The sequence below is a fragment of the Indicator indicator genome, chromosome 10, assembly GCF_027791375.1.
Source record: "Indicator indicator isolate 239-I01 chromosome 10, UM_Iind_1.1, whole genome shotgun sequence".
NCBI lineage: Eukaryota > Metazoa > Chordata > Aves > Piciformes > Indicatoridae > Indicator > Indicator indicator.
Genome location: NC_072019.1, coordinates 34,447,988 through 34,475,174, shown reverse-complemented (window position 1 = coordinate 34,475,174; position 27,187 = coordinate 34,447,988). Strand labels below are relative to the sequence as shown.

Below are 27,187 nucleotides of genomic sequence, written 5' to 3'. Positions count from 1 at the left end.
TGAATGTTTTGGCAGGCAGAATGGAGCCATAATTACCTATGTGACTGTTACTGAACTCTTAAGCTCCCTGCAGAACAGATTGCTTGTGTTGTCTTCCTTGTCTTGTCAGCAGCAAGGTGCAGGTGTTGACATTTAAAGGCAGGAGAGGAGGAGGAAGTGAAACCAATCTCTGAAGTGGTGGGTAATGGGACAGCTACCAGCTGGGGCGAGACAGACTTACACAGAATCAACCAGGTTGGAAAAGACCTCAGAGATCATCAAGTCCAACCTATTACCTAATACCTCCTGACAACTAAAGCATGGCTCCAAGTGCCACATCCACTCTTTTTTTTTTTTTCAACACTTCCAGGGATGGTGACTCCACCACCTCCCTGGGCAGCACATTCCAATGGCCAATTACTCTTTCTGGGAAGAACTTTCTCCTCACCTCGAGCCTAAACTTCCCCTGGCACTGCTTGAGACTGTGTCCTCTTGTTCTGTTGCTGGTTGCCTGGGAGAAGAGACCAATCCCCACCTGGCTACAACCTCCCTTCAGGTAGTTGTAGAGAGCAATGAGGTCACCCCTGAGCCTCCTCTTCTCCAGGCTAAACACCCCCCCAGCTCCCTCAGTGTCTTATAGGGTTTGTGCTCCAGACCTCTCCCCAGCCTCGTTGCCCTTCTCTGGACATGTTCAAGTATCTCAACGTTCTTCTTAAAGTGAGGAGCCCAGAACTGCACACAGTACTCAATTATGGTCAAACCAGTGCTGAGTATAGGGGCAGAATGACTTCCCAGCTTCTGCTGGCCACGCTATTTCTGATGCAGGCCAGGATGCCATTGGCTTTCCTGGCCACCTGGGCCCATTGCTGGCTCATGTTCAAAGCTTGTAGCACCTAAGCCTTAATTCAACCATCAAACATTCTTTGCATCTTTCTGCCCCAATGATACCTCTGCAATTCATTGTACCTATTGAACTCTCATGCTTGTGTTTCTGGGGAGCTCTGAGGCTGAAATGGAGGAAGCTGCTGTCTGCATTCATATCCATGTAACTGGTAGCTGTGCAGGGAGGGAAGACAGCATCATCTTGGGAAGTCCCTTATGTGGAGAAAAAAAAAAAAAAAGGTAAAAATACTTTCTTCTTGTGCTTAAGGACCGGTGGATGAGTGTGAGAATGCCTTTGTTGCAGGTTTCTGTGGGAAGCCTCACAGACTACTGTTTGTTATTCCAGAAAAGATGGAAAGGAACTTTTAATTTCTCAGGTGATAATCCATCAGGTCTAGGTCAGTAAAATCCTCAAAGATAAATAATTTCCATCTGAAATCTCTTTAAAGAAACATGAACAACAACAAAACAAACAACCCACTGCACCACCACCAACAAAAAAAGCCCCACACCAAACCAAAAAACCACCACCATAAATCATGACAGTTGCATTGCCATTCCTTGCTCAGAATACTTAAGAATTTCTGTTGTGCTAAATTTGAGTGATCTAGAGCTGCTAGGATCTTAGATTTTAAACTGGAAAAAAGAGAAGGGGACATTAGTTTTTAAGGCAGGTGATCTGGCAGCTAGCAGATAAGGGGGAAAATGGTGCATTGTTTGGATGTATATTCAAGAGGTCAGAATGTTGTTTCTGGTTATCTCTTACTGATTTATTAAGTGATTTTTGGACAAACCACTTCTTCATGCTAATCTGCTTCCTCCTTTCTAAAGGACAGTGGGTCTGGTAGCACATTCACCTAACTGCTAGGATTTGGAAAAGTGATTGTGCAGACTAAAGCAGTTTTATCTTATTTTACTTGTATCTTACAGGTAAGGGAGGTGTTAAAATGTGTTTTCTCTGTTAGTATGAGCAGACAGTTGCACTACTGGAGTACACAGATAACTGGAAATAAGAATTTGACAGAAGTGCTGCAAGGAAAATAACTTGTTCAATGAAGATTTAGTTTGCTGATAATACAGGGTGAAATTATTTTGACTTCAGAGGTCTGTACGAGCTGGAATTAGTCAACAAGAGATCCTTGGTGCACTGTCTGCAAACTGTCAGCTGTCTCAAGTTTGTATCTGACAGTTCCCAAGTCAATAAAAGGATTCATCCTTCCTGATCCACATACTCAAATTCATCTTCCTGTAGGGATAGAGTCAATATTTATTCTGTTGAGCTATGTAGTATTCAACTTCTTATATTCAAATAAAATAAAAAACTCTTTAGGATTGTTTTCCCCAGAATGCAATGTCTCATGAAATGTTCACATGAAGAAGTGTGGGGCTCTTAGAATAAATAAAAAAAAAAACAAAACACCTAATTTGGAAAGGCTGAATGGATTTTTAGATAAACCAAAAACATCCCAAACAAAACAACGAACACAAAACCCCCCACCCACACACAAAAAAACCCAAACCCCCAAAACCAATCAAGCAAAAAACCACACAAACTCCCCCCCAACAACACAAAAAATCCCCATACAAAAAAAAAAAAACAAACAAAAAAAAACCAACCCCACAAAACCCACCCACCTACCCAAAAACCCCAAACAAACAAATAAAAAACCCCCAACAAACCTAAACCACCAAATCTGAAGATCTGTTAGTACCTCTTGGTTCTTTACTCTTTGAGTTCTAAACAGTTCTGGGGAGCTTGGAGTATGAATCCCATTTTAGGCCCACACCCAGTAGTAACTTTTACTGAATAAATAACTCAGGGTTCAAAGCAGTGACCCAGAACCTTGAAAATTTTATGTAAAAGTGCTAGTGAAATGTTAAGGGTTGTAGATTTTAATTATCTATTTTTCCTTTATATGCTATCAGTTTATCTCAAAATACTTAGTTTTTAGCATCAGATACTAAAAGCACAACTGTCCTGTTCATGAACCTACAGTATTATGCTCAGGATGTTAGGGGTTGAAAGAGACCTCTAGAGATCAAGTCCAACCCCCCTGCCAGAGCAGGATCGTAGAATCCAGCACAGGTCACACAGGAACACATCCAGATGGGTCTGGAAAGTCTCCAGAGAAGGAGACTCCACAACCTCTCTGGTGAGCCTGTTACAGTGCTCTGTTACCCTTACAGTGAAGAAGTTCTTCCTGATGCTGAGGTGGAACCTCCTGTGCTGTAGTTTCCATCCATTGCCCCTTCTCCTATCCCAGGGAGCAACTGAGCAGAGCCTGTCCCCTCCTTCTTGACACCCAGCCCTCAGACAATAATTCAAGTTGTACTTAAGCTAATGATGCAAATTTGTCCATCTGCTTTAGCTTTCCCAACTTAGTCTCTGCAACACAGAATTCCTAAAAGTCATAAAAAACAATTTATAGTATATTCTGGGGTGGTGTCCTAGTTCAAAGCAGGACAGATTGCTCTGTTGCTCCAAAAGGGGCAAAAGAGTAATGCTCACAGAAACGTATTGGAGAGTCATGGAAAGGTTAAATGGAAAAGCAATTCAGAGACTACAAAAACTACAGAGCATAGTGGGGAGCATAGCAAAGCATAGAAAGTTCAAAGAAATCCCCAGTCTAATCTTAACACACAAGTTCCTTTACACCAGATCAAAAAAACCCAACACTCCCCTTGTCCCCAAATGAGGTTCACCAAAAGCCTCAGGGCTCTTTCTTCCCCCTCTCCATTGCTAGGCTGGTTTCAGGCTGGCCAGGCCTGAACTGCCCCCCCATCCCACTAGATTACACAAGGAAAAAGGAGTTACTCAGGCCAAAGAGGCCTGGGATACTCCCCCATTGTTACCAGATAAGAGAGACAGTCTCTATCCCATGTGAGCAGAGGGAAAAAAAGAGAGACAATAACTTTACAGCCAGATGTATAAGGATGCAGGATTTATGGGTAGCAATACACTATCACCTGTGTCCACCCCCTGGGCTGGACACTCTGGACACTAGAGGTCTCAACTCTGGGGCTTCTTTTTTGGAGGCACCCAGCCTAAATGGCCACAAGTGGTTATTAATAAAAATGTTCTTTAGGTTAAATATGACAGGCTGTTGAAAATAGTCACATCTGAAGAGCAGAACTAGATCAGAAGTCCCTCTCCATTCTGAAAGAGTGTCCAGAGAAGGGCCACGAGGATGATCAGAGGGCTGGAGCTCCTCTCCTATGAGGACAGACTAAGAGAGTTGGGGCTGTTCAGTCTGGAGAAGAGACGGCTCCGAGGTGAACTTCTTGTGGCCTTCCTTAAGGGGGCCAAGGGGGGCCAAGAAAGATAGGAAGGGATGTTTTAGGCTGTCAGGTAGCGATAGGACTAGGGGAAATGGAGCAAAACTAGAAATGGGTAGATTTCAGATTGGATGTTAGGAAGTTTTACACCATGAGAGTGGTGAGACGCTGGAACAGGTTGCCCAGGGAGGTGGTGGAAGCCTCATCCCTGGAGGTTTTTAAGGCCAGGTTGGATGTGACTGTGAGCAACCTGATGTAGTTTGAGGTGTCCCTGCCCATGGCAGGGAGGTTGGAACTGGCTGATCCTTGAGGTCCCTTCCAACCCTGACAATTCTATGATTCTATGAATGCTGTGAGCTGGTATGTGCAAGCTTCACAATCCAGAGAACTAATTGCAACAGGTATTTTATGCTGAAAAAACGTGGCTCTGCAGCTGCCAACATAGCTCTTGGAAGGTGCTTTTCACTGCTCCTTCCAACGGCCCACGTTATTCTAAAACGTTTGATTTTTGCCTCTTGCTGGCCTAAAGGGTCATGCTTAAGTGGATCAGATGTGCTCTCCTGTTCTCTGGGAGCAGCTGCACACCGGAGCGTGCAGCAGGCCTGCCGCCTACCTCCCACTCTGCACATCACGAACCTCATTGTTGGTGCTCAGCTAATCATTTTATTCTTTTTTTCACCCTTACACACCCACTGTTCTCATTAATGCGCCCATTGTTTCTTGATGTCAGCCAAGTCCTTCTGTTTGCCCTGCCGCTCCCTCTGCCCTCTGTATACCTTTGCCTTCTTTCCCCCTGTTTAACTTCCTTCCACAGCCTCTTTTGTTAATCTCTTCGGAAGTGTTATTATCCCTGCATCATTGGTATGATTGTAACATAGGGAAAGGCCAAATAACTTTTTTTTTTCTGTTTTGCATACCTAATCACAATATCAATTGGTTTAGCTTTTAAACTACGTATGTTATATAATTTGTTTGTAAACTGAGAAATTGGAACTGTAAACACCCTTGGGTGTTGCTGCTCACCTACAATTAATTTCCTGACCATTGTGTTTTGGGGCAGCGGGCACCACCCAGGCAAACACTTTCTCAGATGCAGGTTAGGATCACAGTACATTAGAGGTTGGAAGGGACCTCCAGAGATCATCAAATCCAGCCCCCCTGCCAGAGCAGGATCACCCAGGGTAGTCCACACAGGAATGCATCCAGGTGGGTTTGGAAAGTCTCCAGAGAAGGAGACTCCACAGCCTCTCTGGGAAGCCTGTTCAGTGCTCTGTCACCCTCACTGTGGAGAAATTTCTCCTCATGCTGAGGTGAAACCTTCCATGTTCAAGCTTGTTCCTGTTGTTCCTTGTCTTACTAGTGCACACCACCGGAAAGAGCCTGGACCCCTCCACTTGACACCCACCCCTTAGATATTTATACATACTGATGAGATCCCCTCTCAGTCTCAAGACTAAACAGCCCCAGGGCTCTCAGTAGTAGAGTGTGCAAGCTAACAGAATTGATATTAGTCAAGTTTTAAATTTTGTTTCCTTCTCTCAAGAGGAATTCATTCCAGCACACACTAATACTGCATACTTTCCCCTCACCTGTGCCGGGGCCCGCCCAGGCTCACCGCAGGCCTCCCTCCCCTCATGTAACAGCTGCCCACAGCAAAAGCCTCTTGTGCCGGACCAGTGAACTGTCCGGCTCTAGCTCAAGCGCTGCCTTATCACCATAACCCAGTTTCCCGCACTGCCCTGGGCTTCTCCTGCCCCGCCGCCTCCCCTCTGGCACGAAGGCAGCAGGCCCCCTTGACCAGCCCTCGCGGCGCCGGCAGCCTGCCACGGCGGGCGCAGAGCCGGAGCAGGGGCGGGCACTGCCGCAGCCGCTCACCTGCGGAGGCGGCTCCTGCGCCCGGGGCCGGCCCTGCCCGAACATGCGCCGAGGCTCGCCGCTGCTTCACACCATGCGAGGTGACTGCGGCTGCCGCCCGCGCCGGGGAACAGCAGCGCTGCCAGCTCTCGGTCCTGGCCTCCCCTCTCACGGCTTCTGGAGCACTTCGCGACGCTTCCATGGACTCCCGCGCGGCCAGCAGCGGGAGTGGCGACGCCCGGTATGGGGCTGAGGGGGGGCAGGAGGGTCGCGGCCGTTACTTTGGGCCTGGACAGGTAGTGGGGTCTCTGCCGTCACAGCCAACGCCTGCAGCCTCCGGCGGCGCCGGATGGGACTTCCCCTGGGAGCAGCACTTCTTCCCCCGGGGCTGTGGGAAAGCTCCGTTCCGGGCGGGAGGTGGGGCAGCGCGGCGGGAACACCTGTCCCGGTGCCGGCCGAAGCCGAGGGGCTGGTCGCAAGAGGCGCCAAGTGCCTCGGTGAAGGGGCAATTTGTTTCCCGGATAACAGCCCGCCTTGGTCCGAAGCCTGTAAATCGAGTTCGTTCCCTTTCAGTGCTCCGGCTGGCAGTGGCCAGTCGGTGCCTTTGTAGCTTCAGCCCGCCTGGTCGCTGTGGGTTTAGGGAGCGCCAGGCAGGTGCTGCCCAGATGCAGCCCAAAGTGGGGCCGAGCCGCCCGTGGGTCCTCTTCTGCCGCCAGACTGCACATAGCTTTGGCCAGAGGACTCTGTGAATTTGTGAGCCCAGGGACCCACCTGCATGCAGCGACTGCAGGGCCAGGAACTGCTTGTTTGCACTTCTCAGGGCTTTTTTTTTCCTCTTAGACAAAAGCATTAAGCTTAACCAAATTACGTACCTGTGCCGCAGCCCTTCAGGAGGCTCATACAAATTAACTGGTCTTCAAAGTGGTGTTTAAGAGTGGTGTCGTGTCTCTGAAGTCCGGGAAGCCCAAGTCCTTTTCCTTGAGCTCCTGTTTGCACAGCTCACAACACGCCTTGACAGACAAATGTTAATCCGTGAGTGGCTGTAATTCCGTGCCTTTTGCTCACCCTTCTGGACAAGCTGCAGGTGGTTAACTTCCCTTTCTCTTTTCCACGTGTGCACTCCCGCTGCCCATAAAATACGTAAACTTCCATTGTGTGTGTGTGAGGCAGTTGTTTTTCCAGAGGCTGAATCAATGTGCAAATACCATTTTTCCCTGGTGATGATGGCATGTTAACAGTGAGATGTGGCTGTGCGAAGGGCCTGTTCGTGGATTCCCTGTCTGACATCAGGGTTTTGAAATTAATCTGCTTGATAATCCACACAGGAGTAGAAACTTCTGAGGTGTTTGAGAGGTCAGCAAACTGTTTCTTTGCTTAGAAGAGTGGTAAAGGACCCGTTGTGGCTCTTTGTGAAGTCTGGGTAGCAGTGTCTTTGCCAAAGTGCTTTCCCTGTGTCTCTTCCCACAGGTGATCAGATATTGAACTGAGCACCATAATGGCCAAGGAAGAGTCATAGAATCACAGAATTGTCAGGGTTGGAAGGAACCTCAGGGATCATCGACTTCCAACCTCCCTGCCATGGGCAGGGACACCTCACACTACAGCAGGTTGCTCACAGCCACATCCAGCCTGGCTGCAAAAGCCTCCAGGGATGAGGCTTCCACTACCTCTGTGGGCAACCTGTGCCAGTGTCTCACCACCCTCATGGGGAAAAATTTCTTCCTAACACCCAATCTGAATCTACCTATTTCTAGTTTTGTTCCGTTCTCCCCAATCCTATCATTGCCTGACATCCTAAAAAGTCCCTCCCCAGCTTTCTTGTAGGCCCCCTTCAGATACTGGAAGGCCACAAGAAGATCTCCTCAGAGCCTTCTCTTCTCCAGACTGAATGGCCCCAACTCTCTCTCTTTGAGAGTTGTGATAGAACAAGAGGGAATGGCCTCAAGCTGCAACTGGGTAGGTTTAGACTAGACATTAGAAAAATTTTTTTTCCCAGCAAGAGTGGTCAGGGATTGGAATGTGCTGCCCAGGTGGAGTCCCCAAGACTAGATGTGTTTAAAGGTGGTTTGGATATGGTGCTTGTACCCTTGTAGAGTAGGGTTCTGGGTTGGACTTGGTGATCCTGAGGGTCTTTTCGGGCCTGAAAGTTTCTGTGAAAGTTGACAGCAGTGAACATCAGCCTGAGATGTTAATTGGTCTGGAGAATCCATAGTGGAAAATGTTCCCTGAACTTAAAATTATATAAGGCATCATCTTATGCAGTAGTGCTCATCTTTCAGTGGCACCTATATGAAGGTTAGAGTTATGATGGAGCAGAGGTAGGCTAGACCTGATAATGATGCAGAATTGGGCATGTATTAGCATCTGTAAGAGCTTTATACAGCTCTGATGGCCTGGCCTGTCTTGAAAGCTCTTTAATGGGCCAGCACTTTTTTTAACTAACCTTTTTTTAACTCTTTAGGGTGGGAAGAATGGTCAGAGGGCTGGAGCACCTCTCCTATGAGGACAGACTGAAAGAGTTGGGGCTATTCAGTCTGGAGAAGAGAAGGCTCTGAGGAGACCTGATTGTGGCCTTCCAGTATCTTAAAAGGGGGCTACAAGAAAGCTGGGGAGGGACTTTTTAGGGTGTCAGGTAGTGATAGGACTGGAGGGAATGGAGTGGAATTAGAAATGGGTAGATTCAGATTGGGTGTTAGGAAGAAATTCTTCCCCATGAGGGTGGTGAGACACTGGCACAGGTTGCCCGGGGAGGTGGTGGAAGCCTCATCCCTGGAGGTTTTTGCAGCCAGGCTGGATGTGGCTGTGAGCAACCTGCTGTAGTGTGAGGTGTCCCTGCCCATGGCAGGGAGGTTGGAAGTCGATGATCCCTGAGTACCCTTCTAACCCTAACAATTCTATGATCCTATGATTCTTTATGTTTGGAGTAATGATTTTAAATCGCATCATGAAATGACTTCCAGGTCTTGTGTTTGCACTGGCAGACAGCAGTGGCAGCAAAGGCTGAGAGGTTGTTGTTGCATTGTGCTTCAGGCAGTTTTGGATGCACAGAGAAATGTTTGCAAAAGCATTCAGAAGCAAGGGGGAAGGAGTTTGCTGAATTTTGCTGGATGGTGCAGTTTGTGTTGCTGAAACTGCTGGAGAGCTTAGCTAAGTGCTGCGTCCTCATCAGCTTTCTGCAGCTCCATCTGCTGGAGCTGGCCGCTACATTCCAGCGCCGCCCCAGGATGGGAAGCGCTTCAGGTGTTCAGTTTCTGTACCACAAAACGCCAAACCCATATACGACAGGAATTTTGCTGGCTTTTTTTGGAAAAAGATACTGCTAGTCCCCTATGCTAGTGTTCATCTTATTTAAAAGGCTTTTTAAAATCTCTAGTCAAGCTCCTGGACAGTGTTTCTGCACAGCTGAGCTTGTGCTTTGTTAGGTTTCAGATGTGTTTGGGGAATAGATTGACATTATTAGCCCACAGACAGATGACAGGATCATAGGATGTTAGAGGTTGGAAGGGACCGCTGGAGATCTTTGAGTCCAACTCCCCTGCCGGAGCAGGACCATGGAAGCTAGCACAGGTCACACAGGAACACATCCAGATGTGTCTTGAATGTTTCCCCACAACCTCTCTGGGGAGCCTGTTCCAGTGTTCCGTGACCCTCGCAGTATGATACTCTAATGATACTTCCAGTGGTTGGAACTGAACAGTAAATGTCTTTTTGTTTTTTAGTAGGAGTAATAAAAAATGACCTCCCAGTCTGCAGGTTTTCAGCTTTCGTCTTCATTTTGATAATAAAACTTTGATTCATCTTTTGTGGAAAAAACAATTTCACAGAATATATCAGAGGTTGGAAGGGACCTCCAGAGATCATCAGGTCCAACCCCCCTGCCAGAGCAGGATCACCCAGGGTAGTCTGCACAGGAATGCATCCAGGTGGGTTTGGAAAGTCTCCAGAGAAGGAGACTCCACAACCTCTCTGGGCAGCCTGTTCTAGGGCTCTGTCACCCTCACTGTAGAGAAATTTCTCCTCATGCTGAGGTGAAACCTTCTGTGTTCAGGTTTGTGTCCACTGTTCTTTGTCTTATTACTGCACACCACCAAAAAAGGGTTGCTGGAAAAGAGTTTGAATGTTGGGATGGTCTTCCATATGTTCTTGTTTTAATGGCTTGAATCACAAATGTAGCTCAAATAGAATACAGTACTAAACTTGCAGGTAATTTTGTCTGTCTTTGCTTTGTTGTTCTGTGCTGATGAAATCTTCTCTCACTACATCTGCGTGAAAGTTTCTTATTTGGAAAATAAAACTCTGGTTAAAAATATGCCAGAAGGATCCTAAACTGCTCTGATTCAAAGTTCAAAATCAGCCTGGCTTGTTTGGTTTGGTTTGGTTATGTTTGGTTGGATTTTATTGCTGGCTTTTGGGGTTTTTTTGTGTTTGGAGGTTTTTTTTTGGCTTCTGTGGTGTTTTGGTTTGTTTTGTTTTTTATCCTCAGGTAGCTTGCTGAGTTGTTTTTGCACCCTGAAATGGAGGAGATTGTAACTGTCTGCTGCTTGAAGTTGGTCTGCATAAGAATGTGGCTACAGAAATACTGAGTGCCAAGAAAACTACCTACTAGTACTTTTTCCCTGTTTTGAGTAATGATCGGGCAATGGTTTCAAACTAGAGCAGGGTAGATTTAAACTGGGCATTAGAAAGAAGCTCTTTGCTATGAAGCTGGTGGAACACTGGAACAGGTTACCCAGGAAGGTAGGGGAGGTCCCAGCCGTGGGGATATTCAAGGTCAGGCTTGATTGAAGTTTGAGCAGCCTGATCTAGTTGGAGATGTCCCTGCTTCCTGGGTAGGACTAGATGACCTTTAAAGGTCCCTTCCAACCCAGTACATTCTATGATTTTTGTGATTGGTTCAATAGGCAGATTCAAGGGAGTTACAAAGGCTGTAGTGCTGTGCCTGAGTTTTTATTTAATTGGAGAGAAGGTGGCATTGTTATTGGTCAAGGTGGTGTGATGTATGCTGTGCAGATGACTTCTGAAATACGAAGTCACTTTGTTGGAAGCTGTCAGGGAAGCATAATCTGAAATGTCATGTAAAGCAATGATTAATGGCAAAGCAACAATCCCCCATTTGTTAAAGTATTTTGGGTCATTCCTGGGTTTTATTTATTTTATTTTTTATAAAAACCCAGAAGACTGCTCAGCAATGGATTTATCCAGCAGAGTGTAGTCTCTGCATGATACAGCACTGGCTGGACAAACAGGCCCAAAGAGTGGTGCTCAATGGAGTTAAATCCAGCTGGCAGTCGGTCACAAGTGGTGTTCCTCAGGGCTCAGTGTTGGGACCACTTCTGTTTAACATCTTTATTGATGACCTAGACGAAGACACAGAGTGTGTCAGCAGTAAGTGTGCAGATGACACCAAGTTAGGTGCAGTGTTGATCTGCACCAGGGGAGGGAGGCTCTGCAGAGGGACTTGGACAGATTGGATCCATGGCCAATGTGACCAGGATGAGCTTCTACAAGGTCAAGTGCCAGGTCCTGCACTTGGGTCACAACAACCCCAAGCAATGCTACAGGCTTGGGGCAGTGTGGCTGGAAAGCTGTCTGGCAGAAAGGGACTTGGGGGTGCTCATGGACAAGCAGCTGAAGAGGAGCCAGCAGTGTGCCCAGGTGGCCAAGAAAGCCAAAGGCATCCTGGCTGGGATCAGAAATGCTGTGTCCAGCAGGAGCAGGGAGGGGATTGTCCCCTGGGACTCAGCTCTGCTGAGGCCACACCTTGAGTGTTGTGTCCAGTTTTGGGCACCTCAATCCCAGAGAGAAAGGAGGTGCTGGAGGCAGGGCAGAGGAGGGCAAGGAAGCTGTGAAGGGCCTGGAGAATAAATCTGATGAAGAGCAACTGAAGGAGCTGGGGATGGTTAGTTTGAAAAAGAGGAGGCTGAGGGGAGACCTCATGGCTCTCTACAACTCCCTGAAAGGACCTTGTGGAGAGGTTGGTGCTGGTCTGTTCTCACAGGTAATTAGTGATAGAACAAGAGGGAACAGCGTCAAGCTGCGACTGGGTAGGTTTAGACTGGACAGTAGGAAGAAGTTTTCCATGGGAGGAGCGGTCAGGGATTGGAATGTGCTGCCCAGGGAGGTGGTGGAGTCCCCAAGCCTGGATGTGTTTCAAGGTGGTTTGGATGTGGTGCTTGGGGCTATGGTTTAGGGGTGACCCTTGTAGAGTAGGGTTCTGGGTTGGACTTGGTGATCATGAGGGACTTTTCCAACCTGAATGTTTCTGTGTTTCTGTGAAACAAAGACATGATTAGTTCTTTTTAAATTGTGATAAGCCACATTACAATTTACTTTTAATTGCTGCAGTCCTCTAAAGTTGTGTGCTGCTGGATGTATTTGTTTTAATTCTGACCGTGTGAGAGCTAGATTTTTCTTAGTACATTCAAATAGGTTAGTGCAGGTCCAAGATCCTGGGATTGATAGTTTGTAGTTTGCCAGACTATACTGTCTGTTTTGGGCTTTTCATTGTTTTTCCTTAGTGTTTGATGTAGGCAGTCCTACTGACTGGGAATCATAGCTCACCGTGGTGCATTTATCCCTGCAGTACAACACGGAAAGGGAACTGCAGAAACCACACCAATGCTTTTTATTTGTCCAAGCAAACCTATTTTAATGAATTTATTGCATTGTTTGCCTGTTCAAATACAGGATAGGAACTGACTGTGAACGTAATGCAGCCTAGATCCTGCTGGATGTAAGTTAAACAGCAGCGGAACCAAGGGCAGAGCACAGGTCTACTGATTCCCTGGACTTTGTTCTGCTCACATGGCTGCTCTGCCACATCCCTGTGTTTTGTGAGTCTTTGCTGAAACAGAAAGGCCAAGACCCTGAGCACCATTTAACGAAAGACCTTTGACATTGCTGAGGCATCAACAACTTGTCCCATGGACAAGAAGTTCTGCATGGGACAGCAATGTGCCCCTGTGGCCAAGAAGGCAAATGGGATCCTGGGGTGCATTCAGAGGGGTGTGTACAGCAGATCGAGGAAAATTCTCCTCTCCCTCTACTCTGCCCTAGTAAGGGCCCCACCTGGAATATTCCATCTAGTTCTGGGCTCCCCAGTTCAAGAGGGACAGGGACCTAGTTAAGAGAGTCCAAGGGAGAGCTACAGGGATGCTGAAGGGACTGGAGCACTGCCTGGTGAGGAGAGGCTGAGAGCCCTGGGGCTGTTTAGTCTGGAGAGGAGAATATTGAGAGAGGATCTAATCAATGTTTATAAATATGAGAGTGGGTGTCAGGAAGGAAGGGACAGGCTCTGCTCAGTTGCACCCTGTGACAGGACAAGGGGCAATGGATGTAAACTGCAGCAGAGGAAGTTCCACCTCACCATGAGGAAAAACTTCTTCACTGTGAGGGTCCAAGAGCTCTGGAACAGGCTGCCCAGAGAGGTTGTGGAGACTTTCAAGCCCTATCTGGATACATTCCTGTGCAACCTGTGCTAGATTCTGTGGTCCTGCTCTGACAGGGGGGTTGGACTGGAAGATCTGGAGGTCCCTTCCAACCCCTAACGTTCTGTGATCCTTTGTTTGAGAGATGAATTAACATCTAAAATAAACTGTGTTGTGCTCCGTGTACAACTTGAAATAGTACCATCTCCTGAATTCCAGAATTGCATCCCTGTTGTGCCTCTGTACAGAGTGTTTGGAGAACATGAGCACTGAATCCTTTCCAGTTGCTTTGTTAGAAGTAATGGTTTGTCTGCAGCGCAGAAGAGTCTTAGGCACAGGCCAGAAACCTGTTCAGGAACACACACACAAAAAAAAGATAAATACTGAGGTATTACTGGCTTGGCACAGAAAACAGGAAAGGTTATGGTAGAATTCATTTTCTTGCATCAACTTACTTGCTTTTGAATTGTGAAGAAATTCCTATATTGTCTGAAAACTGAATACGAACAAATTATTGTGGGAACTGCTTACTGGTTCTCCTTTTCATGGTAATGAGAGAGGTATTTCTGATCTCCTGTGGTTTTGGGAAAAGCATTCTTCCCAAGTGATGTGCTTTTTGTTTTCTTTGTGTAGGCCTTTTGTCAGGCTCAGGCCATTTGTGTGGCTGGGAGCAGTTGTCTGTTTAGAAAAACACTAGTCATCAATCCAGGAGTGACCTGTCAAACCTGAAAAGGCTAAGGAAAGTAACTCCAGGTGCTTCCTGCTTTCTGGTAAGGGCTGTGTGGTTATCCTGCCTGGTGAGAGCAGAAAGCAGTGGCAGGGCAAGAATTTCTGTCAGTGATGGTATTTCTGGAAACATGCAATGAGAGGAGCACCTGGGTGTCAGCCACATGGTGGCCTGCATATCAGCAAGCCAGTTTGTGTTCCTGTGGTGGAGGTCTCTTTAGATGTTCCTTTGTTAAGAACTGAAATGCAGACCCCTGAAATGTGTTTTGGGGATGCTCTTCATATCTGTGAGTGGTTGAAGTGTTTGTGCTGGTGAAGCTTTGGTAGCCCAAGTGGCACGGTGTTTGTAGGGAGCAATATGACTTACTACTCCTTCCTCTTTGGAAGAAATGAAGCCACTTGGAGCACGTAAGACTAATTTCTCTTCAGTTCCATTTTATAGTCTGTAAAGAGGTAGCTTAAGAATTTATTACTTTTTCTGACTACGTGGTTAGAAGTATTTGGATGTTAGGAAGATAGTGATAGGACTAGGAGGAATGGAGCAAAACTAGAAATGGGTAGGTTCAGGTTGGATGTTAGGAAGAAATTCTTCCCCATGAGGGTGGTGAGATACTGGAACAGGTTGCCCAGGGAGGTAGTGGAAGCCTCATCCCTGGAGGTTAAGGCCAGGCTGGATGTGGCTGTGAGCAACCTGATGTAGTGTCAAGTGTCCCTGGCCATGGCAGGGGGGTTGAACCTGGATAATCCTTGAGGTCTCTTCCAACCCTGATAATTCTAGATTCCAGGTAACCCTCTCTAATCTCTTTATAAAGACAGAGAGGTTGTATAGTTGTTTCCAGAGAATTGCTTCAAATAAAAACCTGCCAATTCAATCTGGAAGAACTTGGCAGAAACAGCCTGAGCCTTCACCATACAGAACTTTAAAGACCCTTTGGAGAAGTGCAGTGTCAGTTAGAAATTGTATAAAAAGGTAGTGAGGATGAGGAGTAATCATTTCAGAGCAGCTCATGATACTGCCATGGCAGCACTCTGGTGAATTTTAGGTTGTCACCAGTAGTTATTCGCAACTGGGGGAAAAAAACCCCAGCCAGCCACATCTTTTATCTCCTGCTGTGGCCCAGGTGCATTGTGCTGTTACAGGCATGTAATTGAGTCATTAACAGGGCAGCCTGTGGATCTCTTGCAATAATTCTTACACCAAATGCAGCAGAGGCTTTTCCTGTGCAGGTTGTCATAAAACCAGCGAGAGATATCATCAGGTATATTAATGTCTTCACAGAGTACCTTCCAGAAATTATCCTTCACTTATTTATCATCTTTGGGTCTTCCTTTGGCAGTTGATGTCTCGATTATTGCTACTGTTTTGTGTAATCTCACATGTAGGAGAAAAGAGATGTATAATTTTTAACGTTAAATGTTCTTGGGGGAGCCAACTTACCTAAATAGATCTTAGCTGATCAGCTTCTACAGTGCAGCTGTTGTAATGAGCAAGATGACAGCTTCTGATGCCCATAACTGCTCTTGTTGTGTACAGTACCAGTACTGCTAATGTGCCAGCAAAGCAGTTTGGGAGCATGCACACTATTTTATTTGGGACAAAATCAGCTCAATGAGCTCGCTTCACTGATTAAAATGTTTAACCAACCTCATCTTGCATGACATTAAAGAGAGGCTTTCACAAAGAACACTAGCCCCCAAAGTTGAAGGAACCAACAGAAAACAATGGTTTGGCTGGTGGGTGGAAGCTTGTTTTTCAGAGATTCCTTGCTGGGCAGAAGTCCTGTCTTGTCTCCCTCTCACCTCTCTCTCACGTTTCCAGCAATGAATGTCTCGGTTCTGCCTGCCAGTCAGCCTTGTTTGACTCTGTTTTGGTTCACTGCTGTTACAGTCTGAAGGGGAAACTTCAGCCTAGTCCCTGACTGCAAACACTGAAAGTGAAATAAATTACCATTGGATTTATAATAAAAATAATGATAAGGTCGATATAATTCATTGGCTTGATAATGGGATATAGAGCAGAGGCATAAACAGATCTCTTCTTTTAATGTCACTTCTGCTTGCAGCTTTCCTCTCTCTCTCTTCCTTGGCCTTGCCAGGGGATCTCTGTTTTAACTACTGTATTGAGGTAACAGGAAGGAGGGAGGGAGTGGGGGAGAAGGTGAACAGTCCCCCTGGAGCCATCCAGGGGGGGTCTGAGGAGTTTGTGTTGTTTATAAATTGTAAATATATCTATGTGTTGTACATATATTGTACGTTTTGTACATAGCCATTGCATTTCCTATTTCTAGATTGTAGTTTGCTTGTAAATAGAGCTTCATTTGCTTTCATCCCAAACTGAGTTGGTCTGGCAATTTTATTTTGGGGGAAATTTCTCTAAATTAGTTGGGGGGTAATTTCAACCCACCACAACAGCTTTGTTGTTCCACATCTGTAAGGACAGGGATGTTTGACTTGTGTCTGGTATGTACTGAATGAAGGACAGCTGATGCTGCCACTAATTGCAGACAGGTCCATAGATCAAAGGTACACTGGCAGCTGCCAGCACCTCCTACATTAGTAGTATCACAGTACATTAGAGGTTGGAAGGGACCTCCAGAGATCATTGAGTCCAGCCCCCCTGCCAAAGCAGGAGCACCCAGGGTAGTCCACACAGGAATGCATCCAGACAGGGTGTGAAAGTCTCCAGAGAAGGAGACTCCACAACCTCTCTGGGCAGCCTGCTCCAGTGCTGTCTGCTTTACCCTCACTGTAAAGAAGTTTCTCCTCATGTTGAGGTGAAACCTTCTCTATTCGAGCTTGTACCTGTTGTTCCTTCTCTTATTAGTGCACAGCACGGAAAAGAGCCTGGCCACCTCCACTTGACCCCCACCCCTCAGCTATTGATAGAGATTTATCAGATCTCCTCTCAGTCTTCTCTTCTCCAGACTGAACAGCCCCAGGGCTCTCAGTCTCTCTTCACAGGGAAGATGCTCAAGTCCCCTAAGCATCCTCCTGGCTCTCCCTTGGATTCTCTCCAGCAGGTCTCTGTCTCTCTTGAACTGGGGAGCCCAAAACTGGACACAATATTCCAGGTGTGTTCTCAGCAGGGCGGAGTAGAGGGGGAGAAGAACCTCCCTAGCCCTGCTGGCTACACTTTCTTGATGCACGCCAGGATCCCATTGGCTCTCTTGGGCACAAGGGCACATTGCTGTCCCATGGCACATTGTGTCCAGAGATATACGAACTTCACGTGTCATGGACTGGCTTCCACTTGCTCTTTTGTAGTACTCTGTACGTGAACTGGCCGTGCTCGGAACTCTCCTCCTGTCATCCCTCAAGACCAATCAGAGAGGAAGCATCGCGGGCAGGCACTTCCCTGCTCGCAGCCTGAGCGCCGCGCCGAGCGGGGCTAGTAGCACCGAGTGCTGCTGTTGGATGTTCGTGCCCAGGGTGCTAAGTGGGCACACAAATGACTATGTCAGAAAACACGAGAGGTGTAGCAGAGAGGTAAGTAGCAGTGCACAGCGTTTTGCATCGGGCTTAGAGGCAGTTCTGATCTTGCTGTTGAAAGCAGGAGAGAATCTGCAGCCCACTGAAGCATGACTAATCAGTTTGCTAATGTGCTTAGCACTCTCCAGTTTAAAGTATCTCTGCCCTATTGTTAACGGCAACGACCGATGTTTTGTAGCGTTTATGTAGTGTGCAGATTGTGTTCAGGTCTTCAGCCCTTTACTTGGGAGCTACATCAAATGTCAGCTTTCCTTGGAGCATGAGGGAAGTGTGCAACTTGTATTTTGGCTGCTGCTGGGGGTGTTAGTAATTCCTACTCCAGAAAAGATGCCAGGTAATGAATATGTCTTATTTGTGCTTTGAGCTTCAACAGTGTATTTTTGCTTGCCATCTTTCTGTTTCAAAGGAGTATTTTGAAGAGGTTTATTTGTATTGAATGGGGTAACTCTCCTGCATGACAAGAAACAAACAAACCAAGAACTCAGGAAAAATGATGCCAGTCTAAAAATTTTAAAGCAGTTGAGAATATGTATCATAGAGTACTAAATGTGCTGTTTGGGTCAGGGGCACAGATTTTTGAAAAGGCAGTAAGAGTTACAATCCAGGTCCATAGTAATTGGCAAAGTTTTAATTATTACAGTAAGCAAGGCTCAGAATAGTTGGGCAGACATGATACTGCATATTGTGTGAGACAGATGCCAAGACTTGGTTAAACAGCATTTACAAAGCACTCGGAGAGTCTCTTGGGTGCAGAAGGATTTGCAGTGTGTGTGAAGTGTGATGACAACAACCACTATGAACAGTCATAAGATGTTTCTCTCATTTATAATCCTGTTTTCTTATATATAATGATGTTCTTTCCCCCCCCTGCCCCCCTTCCCTTTGCAGTAATTTTTTTCTTCAAAACAAATCCAAACAACTGCTGCAGTCAGTGGTTATTGCTGATGCTATCTTTTCTGTGCTCCTCTGTCCTTTCCTTAAGAGACACCAGGACTTTGCTTTCTGGTGTTCCTTCCAGCCAGCTGTGTGCTGTGCCATTATTTTAAGGAAGTAACATAGTTTCTAAATCACAAGACAGATGACATCAGTTAAAGCTGTTTGGAGTTAAGAATATGATGATTTGTTTGTATTTTGTCGGGGGAACTTTTTTTGAACAGACGGGTATACAACATGTTGGTGTAGTAGAGCTCTCTGATCTTTAGATGCAGGTGTTTCAACTGCCCAAACACTGGCCAGGTGACTTTAATTTTGCTACTGCAAGGCCTTACTGTTTCTCCTGTGGATTTTTTTTTAAATTTTTTTTTGTCCAGCAGTTCTGGTGGTAATGAAATTGGGCCAAACTTACTCAGCTGCTCTGTGTTATCCTGTTGCCAGTAATCCAAAGACCAGCTGAGAACCCTTGTGATGGGTCAGGATGACATGTGAATCTTGTAAAGGGGTAAACTACAGCCAGAGTAAGCCACTGAGAATCTTCTGACTTTGAGAAGCTGTACTTCTGAGGGACAGTGGAGCATGTACAATGTGAAATTTTAACCCGCCTGTAAATAATGATCTGCAATGGATGTTCCAGCAGCAGTCGATATCATAACCTAATGCAGTTCGACAGCATCTCATCCTTAAAGTGACAGCATGACCAGAATGTCACTAGCCTGTAGGCTCTGTCAGCCTTAGTCAGATGTGTGTTGTTGTCACCCAGTGCTTTTGTGTTCCTGATGCCTGAGCTCATCAAATTACAACACATGATAACTTCTGCATGGCCAAGTTCTTATTTACAGTAAGTGCAGTTTGTCTTACTGTCAGAAAGGACAAAACTTGATTTGCTTTCCATGTGTCACAGGGTAAGAGCATAGTTAAAAGACCCTAGACACAGACAGAATGGAAATCACTTTCAGTTTTTGCAGTCACTAGAAAGCAGATTATACATGAGAATAAGGCTAGAAATGAAGAAAGGGAGTTCAAATGTGGAATCTCCCTCTCTGGAGATATTCAAAACCCACCTGGATACATTCCTGTGTGAGCTGCTCTAGGTGATGCTGCTCTGGCAGGGGGTTTGGACTGGATGAGCTTTTGAGGTCCCTTCCAACCCCTAACATTCTGTGACTCTGTGAAATGTAGCAGTAATGCAGTAGAAGGACAAATGTGCTGAGTTTGTTCTCTTCTTCTGACAGGTCACCTACATCAGACCTCAATGTGGCACTGCATGAGTGTATGGCAGCTTTGGATTTATTTCTTAACAACAAGTTCTCGGATGCTTTGGCTTCTTTACAAGCAAAGTAAGTTCTGTTATTTCTCCCACTCTCCCCCAGTATTTTTTTGCACATTTGAGAACATATAGGTTTGTATCTAGAAGAAAAACTGACCAAGAATTGCAAGTTCTGAGACACATTTATTTTCTGTTATTTTAAAATAACTACTGGCAAAAACTTTCTCACAGCTTCTTTTGCAATTCGGTCTTGTGGTCATGCAGGCTTTTTCCTGATTGCATTGCAGAACAGCATGTAGGGAGTGGCCCAGCTGCAAGCAGTGAAGTCATGAAATAGCTTCTAAAAATTGTTGTGTCTTTACAGCATCTGTCACTTTTCATACCCTGTCCTGAAGCTACCTGTGTTCTTGGCTTCTTGAGTCTGTGGTTAATTCAGTTTTCCTTCTAATTTGCTCCATTTATTTTTTCGAGCCACAGGCATATTACATTGTGCCTTCTTTCAGGCCACTAGGATATGAATCAAGACAGGCTGGAGAGGTGGACACAAGCCAACCTCATGAGGTTCAACAAGACCAAGTGCAAGGTCCTGCAGCTGGGTCGAGGCAATCCCAAGCACAAATATAGGCTGGGCAGGGACTGGCTTGAGAGCAGCCCTGAGGAGAGGGACTTGGGGGTGCTGGTGGATGAGAAACTCAACATGAGCTGTCAGTGAGCACTTGCAGCCCAGAAAGCCAACCAGAGCCTGGGCTGCATCAAGAGAAGTGTGGCCAGCAGGTCAAGGGAGGTGATTCTCCCCCTCAGCTCTGCTGAGACCCCACCTGGAGTACTGCATCCACTTCTGGAGCCTCTATTACAAGAGGGATATGGACATGCTGGAAGGTGTCCAGAGAAGGGCCACAAGGATGATCAGAGGGTTGGAGCACCTCTGCTATGAGGACAGACTGAAAGAGTTGGGGTTGTTCAGTCTGGAGAAGAGAAGGTTCCGAGATGACCTTCTTGTGGCCTTCCAGTATCTGAAGGGGGCTACAAGAAAGCTGGGGAGGGACTTTTTAGGATATCAGGTAGTGACAGGACCGGGGGGAATGGAATAAAACTACAAGTGGGAGATTCAGACTGGACATGAGGAAGAAGTTCTTCCCCATGAGAGTGGTGAGACCCTGGAATGGTTGTCCAGGGAGGTGGTTGAGGCCCCATCCCTGGAGGTGTTTAAGGCCAGGCTGGATGAGGCTGTGAGCAACCTGCTGTAGTGTGAGGTGTCCCTGGGCATGGCAGGGGGGTTGGAACTGGATGATCCTTGTGGTCCCTTCCAACCCTGACTGATTCTATGGTTCTATGATTCTATGAAATTCATAGGTAATGCAGCAGTGTGTGTTGGATATGCATCACAGGTAACTGTAGTCAGTGCACCACATCTGGTTTGCTGAGATACCAACCTCACTTTTTTCCTGCCAGAAGCTGTAGCTTAACTATGTAAGCACACTCTGTGAAAGACATTGATGATAAATTGGAGGCTGAGCTATATTAATAATACTGGTTTTATTCACTGTAGTGTTGTTTTGTGTTTATATATCATCAGAAGAGATCATAAAAATGATAAGAAGTGTGTTTTCATTAAATTTTGACAGTAAAGGCCCTGTGCCCATCTGGAAATGCTTACTAGGTGCTTAATTGAAAATAGGGAGGTGTTTTACTGAAGGAGGTTTCCCAAGCACTGCAAAAGCCAGTGAGGCTGGGGTGTTTGTTTTTCTTCTACTCTGTAGGGTTTCATTCAGCTTTTGTTGGGCCCTGCAGTGCATATTTCATGAGCTGATACTTGTACCTGACTAAATTCCACACTGCAAAACCATTTTGAAACTGATTTTTTTTTTTCATTTTAGCTTGTTGTTAACAGGAAGTCCTTAATCCTGTTGCCTTTGGCAGTGAGGAAAGCACATACTTACGATCTTTGTGAGTGTAATGCAGAAACAGGATACAAAATATCCCTGCAGATGATATCCATTATGGACACACTCCACCTCTTTAGGGAAGGAAAAAGAAGTAATGTAGGCATATGTGGTAATGTTCTTTAAGAGTCATCAGTTCCCCACTGTTGCCTTTTAGTGTGCTGAGATTTGAAACTGGTTTTCACAGTCCATAACCGTCTGTTTTAAGAGCAGGCTGCCCAGGAGGGTTGTGGAGTCTCCCTCTCTGGAGGTACTCAAAACCTGCCTAGATGGGTTCCTGTGTGATCTGTTCTAGGTGATCCTGCTCTGGCAGGGAGGTTGGACTTGGATGATCTTTCAAGGAGCATTGCAGTCCCTAACATTCTGTTATTCTGTGATTCTTCTGTTTTCACATGCTTGTAAAGAATTTCATATCCTAGATGTCACAGTTTTGCAGCTTAGACTGGAGGAGATACTCTGCTCTGTATCACATCATTGCAGATCAACTAAATTACTCACTTTTGGCTTCCACAATAAGTGTATTTTCAACTAATTTGTGCCATATGTAGCTGAGAGCAGATCTGGCAATGTACAAGAGTTAAAATTGGAAAAATCGTTCTTAGCAGCTTTAAAATAAATATCTGAGGAGGATGTCTAGACTTGTGAGGAAGCAAAGCTCTTCCTGTTATAAAAGCAAATGCAGCATGAAGAAGAGATCTCATTTCATAAAACAAAAAAAAAATTGATCTGGTGGTTTTGCTTCATGAAGATAAACCGTTTTTCTTGTTTTCTCAATAAATAATAAACTGCAGCAGGACAGGTTGGGAGGTGATCTGCTGGAGAGCAGCCCTGGGGAGAAGGACCTGGGAGTGCTGGTGGACAACAAGTTCTGCATGGGACAGCAATGTGCCCTGTGGCCAAGAAGGCCAATGGGGTCCTGGGGTGCATTCAGAGGAGTGTGTCCAGCAGATCCAGGGAGGTTCTCTTCCCCCTCTACTCTGCCCTGGTGAGACCTCACCTGGAATATTGCATCCAGTTTTGGGCTCCCCAGTTCAAGAGGGACAGGGATCTGCTGGAGAGAGCCCAACAGAGGACTACGAAGATGCTGAAGGGACTGGAGCACTGCCTGATGAGGAGAGGCTGAGAGCCCTGGGGCTGTTTAGTCTGGAGAGGAGAACACTTAGAGGGGATCTAATCAATGTCTACAAATATCTGAGGGCTGGGTGTCAGGAAGGAAGGGACAGCCTTTGCTCACTTGTGTCCTGTGATAGGACAAGGGGCAGTGGATGTAAACTACAGCACAGGAAGTTCCACCTCAACATGAGGAGGAACTTCTTCACTGTGAGGGTCACAGAGCACTGGAACAGGCTGTTCAGAGAGATTCTGGAGTCTCCTTCTCTGGAGACTTTCCCAGCCCTGTCTGGATGTGTTCCTGTGTGAGTGATGCTGGATTCTGTGGTCCTGCTCTGGCGGCCAGGTTGGACTAGAATATCTCCAGAGGTCCTTTTCCAACCTCTAGCATGATCCTGTGATCCTCATCTACCTTGTAGTTTTTGGGGTCAGTTTTCTTTATTACTAGCAATCACTATACAATAATGGGCTCCAATTATCTTGCAGTTCCTGAGTAAGTTTAATTAATCTTTTATATGTAGTGTTCATAGGAGGTCTAAGAGCTCTTAAGAAATTCCTTAGATTTAATTGCCAAACACAGCAGTGGTTTTCAGTTTGTGAGCTGTTGACCATGGCAATGAATAACACTGAAATTGTCTAGTCACTGAAGTGGGGAGAAAAAAAAATTTTTTTCCTTCTCAACACCAAGATGTGTAGAGTAAGTCAATTAATAGCAGGCTAGATTCTATCCTTTGTCTGATTTGTGGTGGTTTGGAAGCTCTGGTGCCTTTAGTATAACTACAAAGAAAACGTCCTCCAAAAGACAGAAAGGGTATTATAATGTGTTACTCTATTACATTTGGAGTCCCTCAGGGATCAGTGCTGGGACCAGTCCTGTTTAACATCTTTGGTGGTGACATGGACAGTGGCACTGAGGCACCCTCAGTAAGTTCACCAATGACACCAAACTGTGTGGTGCAGCTGAAAGCTGGAGGGAAGGGATCCATCCAGAGGGACCTGGACAGGCTGCAGAGGTGAGCCCAAGCCAACCTCCTGAGGTTCAACAAGACCAAGTGCAAGGTCCTGCAGCTGGGTCAGGGCAATCCCAAGCACAAATCCAGGCTGGGCAGGGACTGGCTTGAGAGCAGCCCTGAGGAGAGGGACTTGGGGGTGCTGGTGGATGAGAAGCTCAACAGGAGCCAGCAGTGAGCACTTGCAGCCCAGAGAGCCAAGCAGAGCCTGGGCTGGTTGAGAAGTGTGGCCAGCAGGGCCAGGGAGGTGAATCTCCCCCTGTGCTCCACTCTGCTGAGACCCTACCTGGAGTACTGTGTCCAGTTCTGGAGTCCCTGAGGAAGGATCTGGAGGTGCTGGAAGAGTGTCCAGAGAAGGGCCATGAGGATGATCAGAGGGCTGGAGCTGCTCTGCTATGAGGACAGACTGAGAGAGTTGGGGCTGTTCAGTCTGGAGAAGAGAAGGCTCCGAGGTGACCTTATTGTGGCCTTCTAGCATCTGAAGGGGGTTTACAAGAGAGCTGGGGAGGGACTTTTGAGGCTGTCAGGGAGTGATAGGACTGGGGGGAATGGACAAAACTACAAGTGGGTAGATTCAGATTGGATGTCAGGGAGAAGTTCTTCCCCTCTCCCCATGAGGGTGGTGAGACACTGGCACAGGTTGCCCAGGGAGGTGGTGGAAGCCTCATCCCTGGAGGTTTTTGCAGCCAGGCTGGATGTGGCTTTGAGCAACCTGCTGTAGTGTGAGGTGTCCCTGGGCATGGCAGGGGGGTTGGAACTGGATGATCCTTGAGGTCCCTTCCAACCCTGACAGTTCTGTGATTCTATGATTTCCTGATGTTCCCTGTATTTAAGGGAACACACAACTGATACTGCTCTCTCCTCAAGTGTCTTGGTTTGTGTGGGGGAGAGACAGCTTTGGCTGGCAGGGGAGTTTGAGCTCTGCCACAGGGCCTGGTGAAGCCTGGTAGGCCTGAGGTGGGGGATGCAGTCCTGGCCTGTTCTTGGGCCTGAGGGTGCTGGGTGGAGTGGAGGCTTTGGGAAGGCTTTGGCCTAGTAGGCTCAGCCTAGTTTGTGGACTTATTCATTCTACCTGAATGCCTTTTGTATATATGCTTGCAAATAGAATCTCCATTTAATCTTCCAATCCAGTCATGTGGCATTTAATTTCTTTTTTTTTTTTTTATTTTTACTCCCCAGAAAGGAGTAAAATATCTTTTCTGTCCTCGGGTCCTGAGTAGCTTGGACAAAACCAGGACATGATTGAAAACAGATCATCACCAGAGCTGATTCTGGTGAAACGGCCTCTTAGCTTCCCCAAGAGAAATGTTTAATGGTTTTGATAATTATCCTGAGGGAAAGCATGACATGGGTCACCTGATAGTTTGCTGATGCCTAATTGCTTGGAAGAATGGTAAATAATAAAGATAAATTCATGGCATGGAGTACTCTGGTTGATTGGATGAGCTGCAACGTATTTGTGTTGCTGCTTGTGGTGTTATGAGAACAATATGAGCATGATTCATTCTGGGAAGTTGACTTTATTCCTAAAGTCGTCTCAAAGAGCATTTGATGTTCTTTGGTGGAATCTTAATTCTAGAATGACTGTGTCTGAAAGGTAAATTCAGTCCTTTGATGGAGTGGGACAGGTGCATGTGAAGAGATTGTGTGACTGCTCTGCTAGTGATTTGTGCAGGTCTGACTGGAATTAGGGTAGTTGTGTGCTACCTAGGTGCTGTCACTGGAATTGTTAACGTGAGCCAAGTGTACAATACTCAGTGTTGTCTTGTATATTCTGCTCTTTGAAGTGAGTTGGCTACACGTGTATCCCAGCCCATAAGCATCATGCTCCTTGGAAAGGAGGAAATTTGCTGAAAATGCGGGGGGGCTTCCTCCACAGGGCCCTGCTTCCTCCTTGGGCTTCTCCTCACTCTTTTCTTCTTCTGCTTTTGAGGACTGTCTCCCCATTTATCATGACCACAGTACATTTGCTGGGCTGATCATAACTTTGTAAACTTAATCTTGGCATTGGTGTTGCTTTTGCTGCCTCATTTGGATGTTAGGAACAACTATGAGGGTGATGGAACACTGGAACAGGTTGCCCAAGGAGGTGGTTGAGGCTCCTTCCCTGGAGGTATTCAAGGTGAGGCTCGATGAGGCCTTGGGCAACCTGATCTAGCTGGGGATGTCCCTGCTGACTGTGGGGAGGTTGGACTGGATGACCTTTGGAGGTCCCTTCTGGCCTGGACCATTTCATGATTAAATCTGTTTCATTTCAACCCAAGGGTCTTCTTTCCTTTCCTGATTTCTCTTCTCAGCTGGAGAGGAGTCATGGGGTGATAGAGCAGCTGCTGTAGTGTAGCCCCAGATATGGGCTAAACATAGGCAAAAATTTTAAAGAGGGTACTGAGGAGTGGAAGCTTTTTGTAATGGCTGCCTTCACGATGCAGTGAAGTGTTCTTGCCCTTGTAGAACAAAATCAAGCATGAAGTTGTTCAGTAGGGTGGAAGGGCTTTCTCTGAGAGAGAAGATAGTGTGTGATTGTTCCACTGGGAGTGTTGAAGGAGTAAGGGAAAACACATGGAGGTAGAATGAAGCTCCAGACAGTGCTAGGATAAAGATGGTGCACAGTGCTGCTGTTTATTGTAAGGCATGTCAAGAACAGGAAGAAGGGAATTACTTCTAGGATGTTTTTATCATTTTATGCCTGAAGTTAGGATACCACAGCTTCTGTAGTCTTTGTAAATGCATACCGTTCTTCCAAAACATGGCTTAGTTGCTGCTTTCACCTCCTAGCTGCTAAAACCTCCTAGATCTGAATTTTGCAGAGTAGCTTAGATCAAAAAGGCTGAGGTGTTCCTCATTGAACTACAGCATTTTGACTTAGACCAGACTTAGACCATTCTGGTGGCTTGTGATGATCAGGGAACCAGGCTGATGGAAATAGTCTTTTCTACTTGTAAAACTAATGCTGTTGAGGATTTTTCATAGAAAACAGGGGTTTCTTGGAAAATGCCAATCCATCAAAACAGAGCCTGCACAGAGGGTCTGGTGGGTTGTGTGGATGTTGGGTGGAACTTCTGATCTAGGGTGACAAAAGCTTTCAGGCCCTGCCTGATCACATCTGCCTGATGCAGGTTTGATTTGGGCCTTGATCTCTCAGTCTGGGATATGCTGGGATGAATGGACTGATGGCTGGTCTGTGGAGGACCTTTCTGTGCTGTTGGATTTGTTTTACTTGTTAGAAGCATCTTGCTACTACATCAGAGCATGGGCTTTGAACCTGGGCTTTTCGTAACCTGGTGATGC

The 27,187-nt window shown here is 46.3% G+C and overlaps 1 protein-coding gene across 1 annotated transcript in view; it reads left to right on the top strand.

Annotated features, from left to right (window-relative positions):
- Nucleotides 1-6,055: 6,055 nt before the first annotated feature.
- The window catches only part of TTC39A (tetratricopeptide repeat domain 39A), a 63,557-nt gene continuing 42,425 nt past the window's right edge, over nucleotides 6,056-27,187 (top strand). Inside the window, exons 1-4 of the mRNA XM_054384579.1 lie at nucleotides 6,056-6,232; nucleotides 17,409-17,535; nucleotides 17,582-17,630; nucleotides 19,802-19,906. Coding sequence (XP_054240554.1) covers nucleotides 6,056-6,232; nucleotides 17,409-17,535; nucleotides 17,582-17,630; nucleotides 19,802-19,906 — 458 coding nt within the window. The remainder of the gene's footprint in view (nucleotides 6,233-17,408; nucleotides 17,536-17,581; nucleotides 17,631-19,801; nucleotides 19,907-27,187) is intronic.